This window comes from Manis javanica, chromosome 8 (genome assembly GCF_040802235.1).
Source record: "Manis javanica isolate MJ-LG chromosome 8, MJ_LKY, whole genome shotgun sequence".
Taxonomy (NCBI): Eukaryota; Metazoa; Chordata; class Mammalia; order Pholidota; family Manidae; genus Manis; species Manis javanica.
Window position 1 is genome coordinate 121,842,894 of NC_133163.1, and position 19,657 is coordinate 121,862,550.

Consider the following 19,657-nt stretch of genomic DNA (forward strand, 5'->3'; position numbering starts at 1 on the left):
GGACCTCCCGTAGGAAGCAGAGAAAGACAAACCGCAGGGTACGGTGCCCATGGGGGGAGCACCCTGAGGGCAGGCACTAGGCCAGGACTGGGCCCAAGGAGTTCTTCCAAAAAGGGGCCTTCGAAACTTCTCCAAAGCAATGGGCCTCCTTGAAGTAGAAAGCCCCCCAGCATTGCCGGTATTCTAGAAGGGACGTTATGATCACGGGCTGGGGAGGAGCAAGACATTCCCAGTGGGCTCTTTGACGACGTGTCCTCCGAAGCCTGGCCTCATTCTGGGCCCTACAACTGAGGAGCCTTCGGGGTTTCAAAGGGCTTCAAGCTGCCTCAAAAGCAAAAATAGAAAATGCTCATATGTCAATAAAGCACATAATTAAGGAAAGTAAGGGCTTTTAATAGCAGGCAATGTCAGCCACCAGGAGGTGTATGCCAAGCTGGGTCGTTTTTAGTATTTGGTGAAGGCACATTATTCTTTTGACAAAAAGAACAAAGAAAGCAATTAGAAACGCCAGGAAAATCAACAGCTGTACAAAGAAGCCATCATCCAAACATAAAGCAAACAAAATGGGCATGCTTTTGAGTGACTGATGGAGCATAAGAAAACTGAATACATTTGACCTTGGTGCATTCTTAGTCACCTTCCAAGTGGCCAGGGCATCAGGAAGGGGAGGAAATGTCATCTTTGGGTACATATTCCTTGGCCCAGTAGTGAACTACACTCACACAGGCAGGAGAATGTAATATTGGCGGGGGAGGGGTGGTGGGGGTGAGTGTTGTGTTTTTTAACCTTTAAAGTCAATCTGTGGACAAAATGCAACTGTTGTCATTATGGCTTCAAAACAGTATTTAAATATCATCTTGTACAATGTACAAGTAAGACTGTTTCAGACATGCTGAGAGCAAGAAGGAGGGGAAGAGGAGAGACAAGAAGGGTAAGTTTCCCAGTTTACACAGGGGGAAGCCATTCGGCTGGGTCTCCACTCTGCGGTAGGGGAAGGCGCATTGTTTAGAGCACAAAAGAAACCAGTAGAAAACCTGGAATATTTTAACTAGCAAAAACCAGGAGTAGGGGAGGGAAGAACAGGAGAAAATAAGTGAGCTAAAACCTTACTTTAAAGAAGAGGATATTCATTTCCTAGGGCTGCCATAATGAACTGCCAAGAAACTGGGTGGCTTACACAAAAATTTATTCACATTTGTGGAGGCTAAAGTATGAAATCAAGGCGTCAGCAGGGATAGCTCCTTCTGTGGGAGAGTCTGTTTCATGTCTCTCCTAGTTCCTGGTGGTTTGCTGCCAATCTCTGGTGTTTCTGGGCTTGTAGATTCATCACTCCTGTGTCTGTCTGCATCTTCACAAACTGTCCTCCCCTGTGTCTTTACCTTCTGTTTCCTCTGTGTTCCTTTTTTGTAAAGACACCAATGATACTGGATTAGGGCACGCCCTAAGACTTCATGTTTTAAAATTAAGGTATCATTGATATATAATCTTATGAAGGTTTCACATGAGCAACATTGCGGTTACAACATTCACCCATATTATCAAGTCCCTCCCCAACCCCATTGCAGTCACTGCCCATCAGCGTAGTAAGATGCTGTAGAGTCATTGCGAGCCTAAGAGTTCATCTTAACTAAATTACCTCTTTAAGGCTCTATTTCCAAATGCGGTCACTTTCTGAAATACTGGGGATTAAGACTCCAATTTACCTTTTTAGAAGGAATACAATTCAACCCATAACAGAGAGTCGTTAGATACTGTCTGATGCTTCTATATTAAGACGTGGTGTTCTGTGCGTGTAATTTAGACTTAAACGCACAAGGATCACTCCAGCACAGTGAGGGGCCCCTGCCCTGAGTCCCATGCTTTAGGGGGCTCTGCTCTGACCCTCCTCTGGCCTAGAGTTGCCAAATTTAGTAGAATTTCAGATAAATAATGAATCGGTCTTTTTTTTTTTTAGCAGACATATTTACACTAAAAAATACTTTGTTGTTTATCTGAAATTAAAATTTAACTGGATGTCCTGTATCTTATCTGTTAATCCTACCCTGGCCACGCCTTTCCAAGGGGATCTTCCCACCTTGAGCTGCACCCCCACTTCTGGGCCAAGCTTTGAGGACCTGAGGACCCTGGAATCCTCTGCCCAAAGGAAATGGCTGAAGTCGGCTCCCAGGGCCTGTGCAAGGCTTTTCTCCTTGCCCTCTCTTCTCCAGGGAGAACTATGCCAGAGTCAGCTTGGGTGAGGTGGGGGTGTGGACAGAGCCTGGATGTGAGAGCTGGGGTGTCTGCCCAAGCATACACAGGCCTCTCGTGGGGCCGCATGGAGCCTGGGAATGGGAAGAAAACTAGGACAGCTGCAGGCTGGGGGCCAGGGGCTGCGGGCTGGTTCTATATGCCTGTCTAGTTCTGATGAGGGACTCTGAAGAGCCCAAGAATTCTAAATTTGAACTTGGCCTTCAGGTGATTATAAAGGTACATTTGTCAAGGTAGGAGAATAGAACATATTATGTAGTTTGTAGGATTTATAACTTTAAAGTATTCAGCCATATGGTATGCGTGCCTCCATGTCCCCTTGCCCCAGGCCCACACATGTTACCAGGAGGCTTGATGTATGTAATCACAGCAGAACTAAAAACAAACCATCCCAAGTTGCTGCCATTGGAGAATGGATGAGGGAAGGGAAAAACTCAGACAGACCTGGGGCACTTTGTTAGAAACCTCTCTGTGCATTTGATTTTCTCTTTCACTATTTGCATTCTTTACTTTGTTATGAGAAGTATTCAAGTTCCCAGCCCCTCCCCCATCTTCCTGATCCCCAGCTCTCACTTCCCTTCTTGGAGCTTCTCCAACCCTCAGTGGCTGTGAGCGTTCCATCCTGCTGGAGACCACTCTCCCAGAGGCCTCCGAGCCAGGGCCACCCCCCCTGGCAGACTGGTGTGGCCTGGGTCTCCTCTTCTGGTCTCCCAGAAAGGTTGCCTTGGGCTGACGACAGCCCTGCCCAGTGCCCTGCCCTCCTCCTGGTGCCCTGCTCCCCCTGGTCCGCGGCCTCTGCTGGAACTCTTCTCCTCCCTCCATCTCCAGAGGATGTTCCCACATCTACTCTTTCCACCCCTTGGGTGGGGAGAAGCCAGGCGCCCTGTCTGCAGGCCATTTCTTTAAGGTGGTCTGGGAAGGCCCCGTCTGGGGGTTGGTGTGGAGCAGCGCTGCATGGAATCTGCACTGCGGTCTCACCTGCAGGGGAAGGCAGGTGTCTGCCATGCCACGTGACTTTGTGCTGTCAGCCAATGTGCCCCCTTCCTCCTGGCTGTCCCCGGCCTTTCCTATCACCGGCCCTCCTGCCCCAGTCTCTGCCTGCTCCTCTCTCAGCCCCAGCTCAGTTCTCCTTCTGTCTCTCTTTGCATTACTCGTAGTCCTCGGCAGATCGCCTCCATCCCACCTTCCCTCCAGGGGGGACCGTTGCTTCTGTCCCATCCCAGACCCCGGACCTTGCTTCACCCGCAGGGTTAAACCACACCTGCTTTGACCCCCTCAACCTGCACCTACATCTAGGCCTGGCCTCTTAAGCTGATCCCAGCAAATGGCCTTTGGCCGGTGCCTAGTGCCCACAGCTAACACAGAGCCTTAGATCCTGACCATGTAACTCTGCCCCAGTCTAGAATCTTACTTCTAACACTCAGTCTCATTCAGAATACTCCCCAGTCCCACCCTCAGCCTTTGGTGGGGCCGGGGTGGGGGGCTGGGGCTGAAAACTAGGGACCTGCTATGTGCCCTGGGTGTGTGGCCAAGGCTAGGTTCCTGGAAGCTGTGGGATCAGCCTGGGGAAGGAGAAAAATCATTCCCATGAAATCTGCCCCAGTTAGTCCTGCTGCTGACAATGGCCCTGCAGACTAAAGAGAAGCTAAGAAGACTGGCAGCAAGAATGGTGTTGCTGGGGGTCGGTGGTGGGGTCGGGGGTTGGGGGGGCACCAGAAATGCTGGCCTGAGAGAGGCCAGTGGGAGGGAGGCCATGCCACACAGAAGGAGGCAGCAGAGGCGGGAGGGGGCAGAGGCTTCCTGCTGGAAGCCCAGAGGCAGCTTTTCATTCATTAGTTCAACAACTCTTTGTCTAGTACCTGCTAAATGGCTGCCCTCTGGCAGGCACCATGCAGGTCAAGCAGTGACAGAACCCTGAGCCTGCTGGTGTGGGGCTCACAGTCAGCCTGGGGAGACTGACAGGTGTGTCTGGGCAAGTTTAGGAAGAGGGACAAGTAAAGCGGTGTGAGGAGAGAGCGTGCCAAAGGCCATTTCTTCAAGGTGGTCTAGGAGGGCCCTTCTGTGGAGCTGGCATTTGAACAAAGTCTCCAAAGCCAAGAGGAACCAAGCCCTGCAAATACAGGGGACAGAGCACAGTTTGAGAAAAGGGCAGGCAGTGCCCTTAAGGTGGGAGCTGGCGACGTGTACAGCTGACACAGGTAGAGCAGGGTGGGGACGAGCCCAGAGGAGGGGCAGGGGCAGATCACCCAGGAACCCAGACTCTGGGTGACAGGAGGGGTGTGTGGAGAGGAAGGTGGGCAGCGGGAAAGGACTGGGAGTGCAGGCACCTGCCGTGGGTCAGCCTGGGGGGCTGGCAGGTGAGGCTGATGCAGGGAGGCCTGGGGCCTGCCCTGTGCCCCACCCACAGCCTCAGGCGCACACACTGTGAGCTCACGCTCTCACCACCCCACATACACCCAGGTGTGCACACACCCACAAACCCATGGAACACCAGCACAGTCTCCTGTGCAAACAAGTGGCAATGGTGGCATGTGGACTCATGCATGCGTGCAGGCTGCTCCTCCCAGTGGACCTGCATCAGAAATGCTGAAACGGCAGAACAGCAGGGCGGAAGGACATTAGACCACCTCATCCAGCTCCCACACGGGATAGAGAAACTGAGAACCCCATGACTTGGTGGTCCGGGCAGATCTCAGGACCCACCCCCCAGGTGCACACGCACACACACACAGGGGCTCACAAGCACCAGCACAGGGTCGCTTCCATGGCCCCATCTTCTCCAGGGCCCCAGCTGGCCTCTCCCTCCTGGGAAACCCACAGGCTTAAACAAGTCCCAGGGAGAGCGACTGGGCTTTCGCCTGGATATTCCAACAAATCGTGTGGACAGAAGGTGGGGCCGGGGCCCAGACAGGCCTGCCCTTCTCTGCGTGTAGGCCACAGCCCCACGGGCACGGCGGGCCTCACATCTGAGCACCCCGCCTCTTTCCTCTCAGAGCCCATCTCAGGATCCAGGGGCCCCTCTTTCTCCATCTCTCCTGTCCTTTCTCTGCCTTCACGTCTTGTCCTGCTGTGGGCGATTCTCTGGCTTCTTTCTCTCCCCATCTCTCTCTCCTATTTCTTTGTCTTTCTATTTCTGCTGGGTTTTGTCCCTCCCACTCTTTTCTCTCTCTCTCTCTCTCTCTCTCTCTCTCTCTCTCTCTCTCTCTGGGATTTTTTTTTTCCTGCTTTCCGGGAAAAGCTGACATGGCTTTGCCAGCAGCCCCCTAGTCCGCGGGAGTGAGGCCTCTCTGGGCTGTGGGAGTCTCAGCTGAGCAGCCGCAGCTGCGGAGGGATGGTGCCCACGGGGGAGGTGGGAGGAAAGGGAGGAGAAAGGGCTGGCCTCTGTAGGAAGGCTGGGAGGAGGCAGCAGGAAAGAAAAACGCTGTGGGAAGCAGGGGCGCCACCTTCCCTCCTGGGGTGGCCAGCCACCTCGGTTTGCCTGGGACTGTCCGGACTTTAGCGCTGAAAGTCTCTTGTCCTGGAAAACCGTTAGATTCTAGGCAAACCGAGCTACCCTGAGGCCCACAGGAGCCAGGCTGGAGCTGGCAGGAGGGGCTCCCAAGCCTGGCCCCTTTCCCTCTGCTCCCCATCACCCTTCCACTTCCATGGTTTTGGGGCTGCTGAGGAGTCAGGGATAGGAGAGAGGTTTGAGGTTCTGAGAAGGGCTCTCTAGTCCTGGGCCTCTGTGATATGGGCACAGTCAGGGAATTCACATACTCACCAAGGACCCCCATCTCCAGGCCAGAACCCGGTTCAGAGGAGGCCAGGAGAGGGCAGACAGTGGCCCGGAGAGCTCCTGGGACTAGGCAATATATTTTGAAGAGAACATTCAGCAAATTAAAAAGGAATCTTTAAACTTTAAAATGTATAAAGCAGAAATCAGGACTCTATTAGAAGTATAGGATGATAACAATAGGGAGATCACCTAGAAAAATAGGGAGAGTTAAAGAGATGTGGCAAAGGAGGAAAAAGGAATGGAAGTTAGGGTGCCTCCAGGATGCATAATATCTGGTTAACTGTGGTTCCAGAAAGAACAGAGAAAATGAAGGTCAGGAAATCATAAAGGAGTAAATCAAAAGTTCTCCAAAGCCGAAGAACATGAATTTCTGATATGAAAGGACAGACCCTCACCAAGGCACAGCATAGTGAATTAGCAAAACATGGAAAGAGAAGGTCATATAGGCTTTCAGAGAGAAAAATCCCAAGTAGCATGCCTAGAATTGATGTCAGAACAACTGCAGACCCTTAACACCAGCATTGTAAGCAACATTAAAGCAACAACTTTAAAGGGAAGGCCCCCTTCAAAATTGAGGGAAAAAGATTTGCATCTGGAATTCTATACCCAGTCAGACTATCAATCAAGATTAGCGACAGCATGAAGTTTTCAAACATGCAAAGTCTCAAAACAGGTGCCTCCCATGCACCTTTTCTGGAAGCGATGGCAGGATGGGTTCTGCCAAAATAAGAGTGTAAACCGAGAAGGAAAACATGTGGGGTCCAGAAAGCAAGAGACTCAACACAAGAGCGGTGAAAGGGGACTCCACATAACAGAGGTGGCCCATCTCCATGTGCCTGCGACAAAGAAGGCATCTAAATACAGAGTTGGAGCAGGTCAGAAGGCTCAGGGAGAGATTTCTTCAGGAAGAGAAAATTGATCAAGTACTTTATATGTTTACTTACGAAGAGAGGAAATTTACCCAACTTGGGGAGAGTTGGGAATTAAATTATTGATAACATTAAAAACAAAAATGAAAACCTATGCTCCTCTCCCTGACACCAAGAAAAAGGTCATTATTAACTGCAGGAAAAACAAAAGTTGTCAAGAAACACAATAGTAAGAACTCTGAAGGGAAAATAGGGAGGCCTGTGAGGGCAGTTAACAGGGGAACCTACGTTAGCCTTGGTCATCTCAGAAGCTTCTTTGATGAGGTGATGGTTAATGGAAGCCTGAAACGGCAGAAGGACCCAGCCACAGCAGGAGGGTCTGAGGGCTGGGGAGGATCTGTGCTCTCTGACCCTTGTGTGACTTGGAGGAGGAGGACAGGGTAGAGACAGTGAGCTCCTCAGAGCAACTTGGAGGTGGTATGGCCCTTGTGTGTGTGAGGTGGTGTATGGTGTACAAAAGCACAGTGAAGCCCCCTCTACCAGGAAGCCCTCCTTGACTGGCATTGAGGTCACAAATTCTCCCCTCTGGTTTTTTGAATTCTGGATGTGCGGCCTTCCAGCCTCTGGTTGACCCACCAAATTCAGGACTTCCCTAAAATTCTCCAGCACAATAATAATGATGCCAGACAGGGCTTCACCTGCAGTGGGAGAGAACTCAGATTATAAGAATATCCTCAGCATCAGATGGGGGTGTAGTGCAGGAAACACACTGGGCTTCCCTGGATTTCTGCAGCCTGGCTTGGTGACAGAGAGGTGAGAATGGGACAAGCTGGGAGGGGGACACCTCTGGGATAGTTTCAGCCAGAGACAACACCTGTTTGTCCTTTGCCCTGCCAAAAGGGTAAGTTGAGTCCTGAGCAGAATTCAGCCTGATACACAGACAAAAGGAAAAGAAAGCTTTGGGGGAAGAGGATTGAGGGGGTTACAAGCAGGCTTATGCTGTGGAGGGCAAAATTACCGAGGCTACACGGGTTTTCAGGGGCTCCCTCAACTTCTGGTCTCTCTCCTAGCTCTCTTGTTTTGGGCCTCTTTCTTCTCCTCATTCCTGTTCCCCTGAGCCCTCCTATTTGAGGGAAAAGGGTCAGATACGCTCACCCTGGAGGCACATGCTCTTCCACACAATTAGTGTGGGGAAAGTGGAACTCCTAGATCAATGGGCCTCCACAGTCAAACAGCGCCAGTGGTGGGATTTCAGGCACTGTGGGAGGCCACAGAGAGAATATTCCAGAAGGAATGAGGCCCCTCAACCTCATCTCTGCCTGCAAGTGGGCAGTCCTGAGTGATGAAACCATCTCTGTGAGCCTGGGCATCCCAGAATCCTGCCTGGGAAATGGAAGCCCAACTCGCTCCTGTCCTGAGCTTTCTGCTACCAGCACTGAGGTGGGCCACATGCCTGCCTTCCTCTCTGACCCTTCCCAGCCAGTGCAGCGGGGAGCCGGGCTTGCCTCCCTGGTGCCTGGGGACCTCCCTGGACAGCACGTACTTAGGGCAGCCCAACCTCAGAGCCAGCAGGGAGGCCTGACACAGACGAGGAGGGTGTGTTTTCTTAAAAAAAAAAACCAGGCCTAACATTTTGGCCTCTCACTGAGGCCCTGGAGCCCATGGTCGTTTCCTATGCTCTGGCCTTCTCAGCTGCTCGCTGAAACACCCCCGTCACCCACAAGACACACAGGCACAGATGCACATTCATTTCTACACACAAACACAAATACACACACAAATTTCACACCCACCCACACAGACACACACATAGTCTACACCTACCCAAACATAGATACATACACACACACAAACCTTCCCAAACACACACAAATTCACAGTTTCACAACCACATCTACACACACACAAACTCATCTGCACCCAGAAATGTCACACCCACATTCATACATGCACATTCACAATCACTCATACAGCCCCAGCTTAGAGAACGCACCCGCGCTTTCATCTTGTTTGAAGTGATACTAGAAGTCTCCACCTTTCATGAGATTCAATTCTCACCCTTCCCCGTTAAAACCCTGCGGCTCCATCTTCTCTTGGGTCCTGTCCAGCTAGTGCTGTGTCTTTAAGGAAGTTGAAGCTGCTAAAAGTGAGTGAGAGAGAGAGAGAGAGAGAGAAAAAAAAAACAAAAAATTTTGGCATCTTTTCCCCCTCAAGTTTCTGGTGTCACTTATGAAACACGGGTCCTTGTTGCCGCAGAGAAGCAGTTGTTTTGCAGGAAGGAGGGAGTGTACGGGCGTCCCGGGCTCCCTCCCTTTCTGCAGCCTCCTCCCAGCAGACGGTCCCAGGCACCCTCTCTGGGAAGGGCCAGCACCAGCGTGCAACGTGAAGGTGCAGCAGGGGCCAGGCTGCCCCTTCCGCCAGCATCCTTGTCTTCCCTTGGGCACCATTGGTCCTGCACTGTCCCAGGCTAACTCCATCCTTTGTTGCTTTTTGGTTCCATCTTAGAAGAGCTTCACTTAACTAAGAAAGAGTAGTTTGAAGGTAAGTCAGCGAGAGGAGGCCTCCAAGGGCCTGCGGGAGGAGGAGGAGGTCTGTGGGCACAGGGGCTGGGCCCCAAGGGCAATTTCCTGTTAGTTCAGGGCACTTGGGACAATCCCTTGTTTGGATCTGTCCGGGGGCATCTGCCCCTCTAACACCCGCAGCCCTGGAAATCCCAGCAGTATTTGGGTTGAGCCACTGGCCTCACCCAGGCCAGCTGAGAAGTCCCGGAAAGGTTTATTTAGGCAGCTGCCTGGGGTAGTTTGAACAGAACAGGCCAGGGGTGTGATTCCGTAGAAAGGGTCTGGTGTCTGCTGTGGTCACAGCCCGTAGGAGCGGGGTGGGGTGAATGGGGGTGGTTAGCACTGCACAAGGGGCCTTGTCTGGACCAGGCAAAGCATACCTGTGGGGGGCTCCTGGAGGAGGGACTATGGCCAGGATGTGGGAGGGCAGAAGGGAGGTTCTCTGGAGTGCTGGGGGAGGGAGCAGCTGGAAAACAGATTTCAAGTCAGAAAGTCAGCTAGGAGCTGGCGAGGCAGGGAGAGCTGTCTGCTCGGAGAAGGAACTGGGGTCCTCTTCCATCCTGTCTTCTTCCCTCCTGGCTGCATGACCTTGGGCAAGTCCTGATCCTTCTTTGGGCCTCAGTTTCCCAATCTGTAGAACGGGGTGGTGGGCTAGCTGGTGCTGGGTCTCTGCTGACTTTTGTGGGATAGGGCCTTCTGATGGGGAACGGCTCTGGGCTGGGGTGCTGACAGGGCTGAGTGCCTTCTGCTGTCCTCGGGGTCACCGTGGTGACATGTCCTTCTCTGCAGGAGGTAGGATGCAGGAGCTGCATCTGCTGTGCTGGGTGGTCCTCCTGGGCCTGGGACAGGCCTGTCCTGAGCCCTGTGACTGTGGGGAGAAGTACGGCTTCCAGATCGCTGACTGTGCCTACCGTGACCTGGAGGCTGTGCCGTCCGGCTTCCCAGCCAACGTGACCACGTTGAGCCTATCAGCCAACCAGCTGCCCAGCCTGCCAGAGGGTGCCTTCAGGGAGGTGCCCCTACTGCAGTCGTTGTGGCTGGCTCACAACGAGATCCGCACGGTGGCTGCCGGTGCCCTGGCCCCTCTGGGCAATCTCAAGAGCCTGGACCTCAGTCACAACCTCATCTCTGACTTTGCCTGGAGCGACCTGCACAACCTCAGTGCCCTCCAGTTGCTCAAGATGGATAGCAACGAGCTGACCTTCATCCCCCGAGATGCGTTCCGCAGCCTCCGTGCCCTGCGCTCGCTGCAGCTCAACCACAACCGCCTGCACACACTGGCCGAGGGCACCTTCACTCCACTCACTGCGCTGTCCCACCTGCAAATCAATGACAACCCCTTCGACTGTACCTGTGGCATCATGTGGTTCAAGACGTGGGCCCTGACCATGGCCGTGTCCATCCCGGAGCAGGACAACATCACCTGCAGTTCACCCCAGGTGCTCAAGGGCACACCACTGAACCGCCTCCTGCCACTGCCCTGCTCGACACCCTCAGTGCGGCTCACCTACCAGCCCAGCCAGGATGGCGCTGAGCTGCGGCCTGGCTTCGTGCTGGTGCTCCACTGTGATGTGGATGGGCAGCCAGCCCCCCAGCTTCACTGGCACATCCAGACGCCCGGCAGCACTGTGGAGATTGCCAGCCCCAATGTGGGTGCTGATGGGCGTGCCCTGCCTGGTGCCCTGGCAGCCAGCAGCCGGCCACGCTTCCAGGCCTTTGCCAATGGCAGCCTGCTCATCCCCGAATTTGGCAAGCTGGAGGAGGGCACCTACAGCTGCCTGGCCACAAATGAGCTAGGCAGTGCAGAGAGCTCAGTGAACGTGGCGCTGGCCACTCCAGGCGAGGGTGGTGAGGATGCGCTGGGGCACAGGTTCCGTGGCAAAGGGACCGAAGGTAAGGGCTGCTATACAGTTGACAATGAGGTCCAGCCATCAGGTCCTGAGGACAACGTTGTCATCATCTACCTCAGCCGCACTGGGGGCTCTGAGGCCGCAGCAGCCAAAGGGGTCCCGGGGCAGCAGCCTGCAGGCCTTCTCCTGCTGGGCCAGCCCTTCCTCCTCCTCCTCCTCGCCTCCTTCTAGTCCCACCCACAGCCTCCGGATTCCTCCCTCTGACCGTAGATGTCCCTTTGCAGCGCTGCAGGAGTCTGGGGGTGGCAACTCCTGAGACCACATGGGGGGCTTCACATCTTCCTACCTCCCCTTTTCCTCTCTTCTGGAACACGCATCACCTCCAACTTTTAGACTTGCCCAAAGCTAGTGACTAGGACAGATTTGATCCCATGACTCACGGGCTATGGTGCTAATTGCTGCTAATCACTGCGCATGCTCCCATCAGAGCGGCATGCTAGCAGGCGATGCCCTACAGAAGGGGGCCCGTCTCAGACGGAATTCCAGGCCCAGGCCCTGACAAGCCGGTGAAGGCTGGGGGCGGAGGCCCGGGGCTTGACACGGAGGTAGCCTGAAGCAGACAAGGCACAGGAGAGAGGAACAGGACTTCAGGGCAGTGGCTGGCGCGCCTCTGAGGCTCTCGGTGACCAGCTTGAACTCCTCTGCCTCTTGCCATTCTCTGGTGGCGGGAGGGCTTGGCAGTCTCTGCTCTCATCTCAGACAAGACCAAAGGACCCAGGACGGCCTTCGTCTGCTACCTGTCCTCCTCAGCCCATGCCCCTCCTTCCTAGACATCTGCCCCACCTTTCTCTCCAAGTATGCATCTGTGGAGGCCCCTCTGCAAGAAGGCCAGCCATCCTGGGGGCAGCAGAAAAATAAAGAGCATTTCTGATGCTCCCCTGTGTCTGCTCTACTTCTGTCTGGATCTAGGATGCCCCCAGTAGGGGATAGGAGGGCACCTGGAGTGTCAGGCCACCAGCCTGCGCGTGCACCCATGACGAGGCTTGTGAGGCCCACACCGCCTGTGCAGCAGGGGGCGAGGGAGGGGGGTCCAGTGGTGGGCCAGGGGTTGGGCCTCGAGCTGAGTTAAGCTGCAGATGTTGCTTTTCCCCAAACTAGCTTACAGGACAAATGGGGGAACAAGCCTGACAACCATTGCAGGGGCTTCCCTAGGGTCCCTGGTGCTTTGCCAGCAGTGGCCTGAGGAGGCATTTTGGAGGGGGAGGCAGGGCAAATTTTGAAGCATCTGTGTTGTGGCCTCCCTTCCCGGACCTGCTCCTGGAAGAGCTGTTAGGACATGGAGAGGAAACGAGGGACAGACAAGGTGAGACGGAGATGAGATCGGAGGGAGGAGACAGGGGACGTAGGGCAGGGGAGAGAAAAGGAAGAGAAAGACCCAGAGAGAATGGGAACAAGAGAATGTATTTGAGGGAGAAGCCAGGGGAGATGACTGGTACTTCTTCCCACCTTTGCAGGAGGAGGAAATGGTGTTCCTGGAGGAAAGGCTTTTCTGTAGGAGTCTTTGTCCACAGAGCAGAAGGATCAGTAACTGACTTGCAGGGTGAAGGCCTGGCAACAACCTGTGGGTCTCTTAGAATAGGGAGCGTGTAGCTGAATGCAGAACTTGGGGCTGGTAGAACCCCTGATCTGGGCCAGGGAAGAGACATGTCTCCCTACTGCCACCATGTCCCCCACCGTTCCAGATCAAAGGGTGCTGTACATAGGGGTAAGACCCCAAGGGAGGGGCTCTGTGGCCTCTGTCCATACCCCCAAGTCTGCTGAGCCCAACAAATGGAGGTAGGGAGCCCGAGGAGCCTGGGGTAGCAGCTGTGAGCCTTGGAGTCTGGCCACCCTCTCCTCCCTCCTCCTGGTCTACAGACAGCACCTCCCCACCCCAGGCCTCAGCTCTCAGTCCCCACCAACAGCATATGCCAAGGGTAACTGCACATCCGGTGGGAAGTAGCAGGGTACAGCCAGGTCCCCTATGCTGTGCCTCCTTGGGTAAGATACTGCCCATCTCTGGGCTTCAGTTTCCTCAGAAAACAAAGGACAGGGTAGAACACAGTAATGTTTAAGTATCCAATCAACTGATTTTCTAAGACTTGATAATCCTAACCCTGATGTCTGAGCAGGCTTGGCTTCTTTGAGTAGGACCTGGGCCCAAGCGGTGAGTCAGGGGCAGCTGGGGAACAGCTGTACTCTGAATGAAATAGTTACCCCTCTGCTTTGAAGTTACCCATGGCCCCCAGTGCCTTCGGAGTGAAGCCTGAGTCCCCAACCAGCCCTTCATGGTCCCTCTGACTGGCTCCCTGACATTGCCCACCCTTCCCTGCCTCTCTTGGAACTGCTAATTAATTTTTCCCTTAATGCTCTGTGATGTATATCCTCTGCACCTTTAATTATGCTGTTCCCTTGGTCTGGATGCCTTTCCTCATTCTTCACTTGGTTAAGTTGGCCTCTGAGTGTTGGCTCAGGTACCACCTCTTCCAGAAAGCCTTCCTGGATGCCCTCCCCTTTGCTCCCCAGTGTGGACTAGGCCCCCTCCTCTGGCTCACACAGCTCTGAGCATCCAGTGTCCCAGCCTGATCACACTCTGTGGTTAGATCACACTCACTAAGGGCAGAGACCCAATCTGTCTTCTCATCCCTGGGACCCTATCAGTCACTGACACAGGGACAGGAATACATTTTTCAATGGGCTACAGTAGGATCAGAGCCACCCTCTTTGCCCTCCTCATGGGGCAGCTTCAAAAATGGGTTCCAGCCCCTGGCCCTACCCCGAGTTCATGTGTGCTTGAGGCTGTATGGGGGTGCACAAGTGGGGAGGTAGGGTTGGTCTTCACTAATTGTACAGACATTTCTTGAGGCCCAACTGAACCGGATCTGTGGTGTGACCACCTTCTTCCCACCCTCTGTAGTCCCCAACCCACAGTGGACCCACGACCATTTGTCCCTCCCCTACCATCTGTCCCCAGCAGGAAAGGGATCTGCTCAGCTGCCCTTCCATCCCCAGTCTCTCCCCCATCCAAGGGGATGCGCCGATGAGTCCGTCTCTGCTCCCACCCAGCCCCACATGTGACCAGAATGCCACAACCCCACCCAAGCCCCATAAATGCAATGTTGATTTACTGACAGTGTGACAGTTCTCCCCTCCTACCCTCTCCATAAGGAGCACCATTCCCCAGGGACCAGTTTATTACAGGGAACACACTAACCTCTTTCATAATATCTAAAGGCACATCAACTGCAAAAATATCAGGCTCTCGAGTGTGGCAGCTCAGCATGGGGCCTGGTTTGAGCCGTGACTTTGCTGCCTGGTAGGAGCCCATGCCTTCTTCCTGGGCTGCCTTGCAGGCCACAAGGTCCCAGAAGAGGGGACGGGAGAAGAGAGGAAGCAGTGTGTCTAGCTCCATGGTGGCAAAGTCCGAGGCCGAGGTGGGGTGAGCTGGAAGGCAGGGCTGTCCCAGCCCGAATCACCAGCCCCAGCCAGGAGAAGGCTTCAGTGGGGCCCTGAGGCCGGCACAGAGTCAGCAGGGGGAAGTGCCTGGCCGTGGCCGCCCTGGTCCCACTGGCTCTTGGACCAAGGGTCTAAATCAGCAGTTGCCCTCTCCACAGTGCTCGCTGGCTCCCTGAGGCCAAGGGAGCAGACCAGAGCCCCCCCAAAGCTCCTGGTTCCCAAGCCAGGGGAAGACCTCCACCCAGCCATGGCCTCTGGCCTCTGAGCTGGTCTCTGGGGCCCTGTTCTGCAGACCGGCTGGCAGAGCTGCTGCTGCGCAGAGAGGCTGCCAAGGCCTGGGTGACGCTTGGAAAGCCAGGGAAGGAGTGGGCTGGGAGAGACAGAAGCCCCCCCCGCACAGACCAGGATGCGGTGGCTCGGCCTTGCCCTCCATCAGGCCTGGGCACCATTGGCCCGCGCAGCTGACAGGGCTGTCTTCCGGAAGGCCTGCAGGGCTGGGTTTTGCAGGAGTGTGTAGGCCAGACCCCAGCGGGCCCTGCCTTGGCGAGCCCGGAGCCCTGCTCCCTTGGCCGAACTGTCCCTGGTTTGCAGCAACTGAATCCCTGAGAGAGAGAGACCTGTGAGTCACTCAACAAATACTAGTCCAAGTCCCCGGGCACCCTGACCTGAGTAGAGTGTGGAAATCCCATGTGTGGTGGGGGGATTGCCAGTGAGACTGGGATTCCAGGTGCTGACTCATAGAGGGGACATCAGGAGAAGCCTGGGCTGCAGAGGGACACTTGTGAAGGCTGAGGATGTCACCCTGCAGGAGCCAGAAGGAGGCAACCAGAGGCGGGACTGGGACAAGGGCCTGGGGCCAGCTTACCGTCCCCTCCCTATCACGCACCTCCCAGGAAGTAGGAGAGGGGAGCACATACTGCCTGAGGGGGGAGGAAGGACTGGCCTGTAGTGGAGGGGGTGACAGAGCTCTTTAGCAAGACGGAGTCTCATTCTGCGGGAAGGGGGGCGGGTGTGCTCACATGTGGAGTGAAAGAGTGTGTGTTCATGGCATGGAAAAAATTACCCTGAGACGGACCTGGGAAATGCTCACTTTGTCCCCACAGGCAGCTGAGGGAGAAGGAAGTGAGCATTTCCTCGCACCCACTGGACAGGGGGCAGGCCTCCCCCCTGGGAGAAACTGGGTGGGCTCAATTGCCCCATCCCCAGCGGGAAGGCGTACCTTCTTCTTCCTCCCGGAGTCCGAGGCCGCCCCGTGGGGCTGTGGGAGAGCAAGGCCTCTGTGTGCGCAGGAGCAGAGCGCAGAAGGCTGTCATGACTGGATGCGACTGGCTGACCTCAGTCTTCAAGAAGTTGCAGTATGTGCGGTAGCCTGGGGCACGTGGGGGATGACAACACTGGAGGGGGAGGGCCCCCAGACAGCCAGCCCCTAACGTGCGCACTGGGAGCTCCCTGTACACCCTGCACATGTGCATGGAGACACTGGAGACATGGCACACACCCTGCATGTGAGCCCACTGCACACATTACTGCACGTGGTTCCAGACATCTTCCATGACAAGATTCACACGGAGACCAAGTCGGGGCAGACCCTCCCTCACTACCTGGGAGGCCTGAGCAACCCCCACCCAGCCGCTACCCAGTGGCCTTACCAGGGTCCAGAGTTGCGGCCCTGGGTGGCAGCAGGCTGAGGTCCATCTGGCCAAGATGGACAGCGTTGTAGAGGGCAGAGAGGAGCATTCGCCAGGTGGCCACTACACTGCCCACCAGAACATTGATGGGGAAGAGAAGAAAGGTGGCTGCGTAGAGGGTTCGCCTGCACGGACAGAGGGAACGCTGACACAGAGCCCCTCACTCAGGCTCAGACCTAGATGACCACAGATGCTGTGGGATAGAATCCGGACCTGAGTACCTTATTCGAAAGGTGGTACTCAGGTCTAGATTCTATCCTGGGTACTTAGTGAGCACCTACTATTTATCGAATACACCTTCTATGCACCCGACCTGCCAGCTTGCCTTCCCCACTACCCTGAGAGACAGGTGGTATTACTCCCTTCTGTAGAAGGGAACCTGGGGCCAGGAGAGATTGGGTGACTCAGCTAAGGCTCTCTCACCAGTCAATGGCAGAGCTGGGGCTTAAATACAAATCCACCTGGATCTTTCTATGACCCCAGCATCTCCCACCTCCCTCCTCTGGGTCCCTCATCTATGGACACTGAGTCCCTCCTGGGACTGAGGGCCTCCCAACAGCCTCCCCATTTAACACGGAAATAACAATTCTGTTAGCCTCCTTCCTACAAAGGGGAAGGTGCATGTTTCTGAAGACCCAGAGGACCCAGGTGAGGGCAGAACTCCCAAAGGGAGAGGCTTACGGGAATTCTCACCCTGCAACAGGTCAGCAGAGGGGTCTTCTGGAGGCACGCATAACCCCCTTTCTCGGTGGGTAAGGCAAGCTCTCTTTACTACTCACTGGGCTCCCCAAGAGAGAAAGGGGTGAGAGGGGAGTGGAGGGAGAAGGCACAAGAAAGAAAACGGAGGAGAAGAGGCTGAGGGCCTGAGAGAGCCACAAGCCCAGGGGCCACCGAACCGGTTGGTCAACTCTGGTCGTCCATGACGATTCTCCAGGAACACCCAGTGGGCTGCTAAGTTCTGTAGGATCACAGCAGAGGCCAAGGTCAGCCAAAAGGGCCTGCAGGTGGGATAGGGAGGACATCACTATTAGCAGCCTTCTGGGAAGGGGTTCTCGAATCCTCAGCCCCCTGCCTCTCTCACCAAGAGGACTCCAGGGATCGGAGGAGCAGGAGATTGCTGCCATGGAGCAGGGGCATGAACACCAGGAACGCAAGGGCCACGGTCCCCAGGAAGAAGATGATCTGCTGCACCAGGAGCCCTGCCGGGAGGGTAAGGACAAGGGCACAGGCATCAGGCTCTGTGGGATCCAGCCCACCCCACCACTCCTAGGAACCCAAGGGCTTTGGGATTGGGCAGACCTTGTTTCAGATCCCTGCTCTGCCCCTGCATAGCTGTGCCACCTGGAGAAAGTTACTTTACCTCTCTGAGCCTTGGTTTCTTCCTCTATAAAATGAGATAGGGCCCCTATCTCAGAGGGCTGTTGTGAGCATCCAGTGAGATAATGTCTGTGGCAACTCTGAAAACCACAAAGTGCTTTGCAAATGTTACTTTTCCCCCAGTTGCTACTTGAGGACAAGACTGCATTTTAAATTACCGTTTGCATTCCTACAGGCAGAGCCTGGTGCATGGTAGATGCCTAATGATCGGCTATAGAAACAACTGCCTAATTGTTTACATGGGATACTGTGTACAAAAGGGCTTGAAAGGCATCAAGTCCACCCAGATGAGGAATCGCGTCTCTCTGTGTTATTCCTCTGTCCCTTGATTGTCCTTCCCCTCCTCCCCACGGGAGGTGAGCACTGAAGGAGCCTGTGGGAGGGATATCAGCCCTTGCTTAGGGATCCCTGGCCTCAGCTTTTCAAAGGGCTTATTCACTGCAGCGCCCAAGGAGAGAATCAGAGACTCGGAGCTCCGAGGCCTCCTGGAAGTTAATCTCATCGAACACCCTCAAGGCAGGACCCCCTTTGCAGCCCTCAACAATGGCCACAGAGCCCTGCTTGCCTACCTCCAGTGACAGGGATCTCAGTACCCTATGAGGCAGCTCACTGTGGCATAGCCCTCCTTTTCACGAGCAGGAATGTGCCCCCTTCAACTTCCCACCTTCCAGCCCTGGGCCCACTCTCCGTGTAAACAGCTGGTCGCACTCAGGGGCCGTCCTCATGTGAGGGGTGCCTTTTCCCCCAAGGACTCCTGCACACACACCCCGACACCTGAATGAGCTTCCTGAGGGCAGGGAAGGCAAGGTGGGTCTCTCCTCTTGCCCTTGGCTACGTCAGGGGAAGCCAAGGGCTGCTCAGCGCCCTTCCCTTCCTGACTAGGGCCAGCGTCTGGGGCCGCAGAGGCCAGGCAGGGTGGGTGAGGGGCTCACCAAGGCAGGTGAGAGCGGCCTGGTAGGCGCTGAAGCTCATCCAGCAGAACACGGCCTGGCGGGAGAGGTGGGGGCTCCGGGGCAGGGCACCCGGGCTCAGCGCGGCCCCTTGGTGCAGAGCTCGAAGGTTGGCCCTGGGTGGGGGCAAGGAAGGCGGGGATCTCAGAGAGCGCACGCATCCCCTAAATTCTTTCTCTGGACCAGCCTCTGGCTGAACTCTATCTCTTTACAACCCATGGCCTGGGCAGGGAAGCCTAGGGCTGGGGGAGCCCAGCGGAGGCTACTAACCCAGCCTGAGGGGTCAGGGAGAGCTTCCTGGAGGAGGCAGTGTCTTAAGGGATAAATGAGAGTAAGCTGTGGGAGGCAGGGCGGGGATCAAGGAGACAAATTCAGGCAGAAGGCTTAAAACCTATGCCAAGTCAGAAAAGTCAGGAACAATGGTAGGAATGGGAAGTGACTGGCAGCTCAGCCACCGGGGCAAGAGGCAAACAAGATTTCAGGCAGGTAGAGGCTCGGGGGCCTTGAATGACAGCCTAGCAAGGCCAGCCTTATGGTAACAGATCCCTGGGCAGGAACCCCAAGGCCTGACAATGCACAGGGCATGTGGAGCAGTTCTCTGACACCACTAAGTGCCTGGACCCCCCTTCCTACCCACCCTGCTCCCAGCCAAAACCTTCTCTCCCTCTCTGCTCACGACTCCTCAGAGCTCATTATCACTCACCACGAAAGGGCAAGTGAGGCAGCCTGGCATTCAGTGCCCAACGGCAATCTCTCCAGTGCCCCAACACCAGCCAGGCTACCTCTCCCCCACACTCGCACAGCTGAGGTTCACCCCGGCCTTTGTGCCCTTCCTCGGCTCCTCC

At 55.2% G+C, this 19,657-nt stretch overlaps 2 protein-coding genes across 9 annotated transcripts in view; one reads left to right on the plus strand and one right to left on the minus strand.

Moving 5' to 3' along the window:
* Positions 1-9,195: 9,195 nt before the first annotated feature.
* ISLR (immunoglobulin superfamily containing leucine rich repeat) lies at positions 9,196-12,236 on the plus strand. Of its 2 annotated transcripts, none has more exons than XM_017649622.3 (2): positions 9,196-9,432; positions 10,242-12,236. In XM_017649622.3, the coding sequence occupies exon 2, from the start codon at positions 10,250-10,252 to the stop codon at positions 11,531-11,533; it is 1,284 nt and encodes a 427-aa protein (XP_017505111.1). In that variant the 5' UTR covers positions 9,196-9,432; positions 10,242-10,249; the 3' UTR covers positions 11,534-12,236. The 2 variants fall into 2 exon arrangements, with proteins under 2 accessions (XP_017505111.1, XP_017505110.1); XM_017649621.3 differs by lacking the exon at positions 9,196-9,432 and adding an exon at positions 9,919-10,045.
* A 2,281-nt stretch (positions 12,237-14,517) lies between these two features.
* The window catches only part of STRA6 (signaling receptor and transporter of retinol STRA6), a 35,395-nt gene continuing 30,255 nt past the window's right edge, over positions 14,518-19,657 (minus strand). For all 7 annotated transcript variants that reach the window (XM_073212180.1, XM_073212175.1, XM_073212176.1 and 4 more), the window contains 6 exons: positions 18,795-18,928; positions 17,567-17,684; positions 17,382-17,483; positions 16,447-16,610; positions 16,017-16,166; positions 14,518-15,399 (listed from right to left, as the gene is read on the minus strand). In XM_073212180.1, the coding sequence (XP_073068281.1) occupies positions 15,230-15,399; positions 16,017-16,166; positions 16,447-16,610; positions 17,382-17,483; positions 17,567-17,684; positions 18,795-18,928 (838 nt within the window). In that variant the 3' untranslated portion in view covers positions 14,518-15,229. The remainder of the gene's footprint in view (positions 15,400-16,016; positions 16,167-16,446; positions 16,611-17,381; positions 17,484-17,566; positions 17,685-18,794; positions 18,929-19,657) is intronic.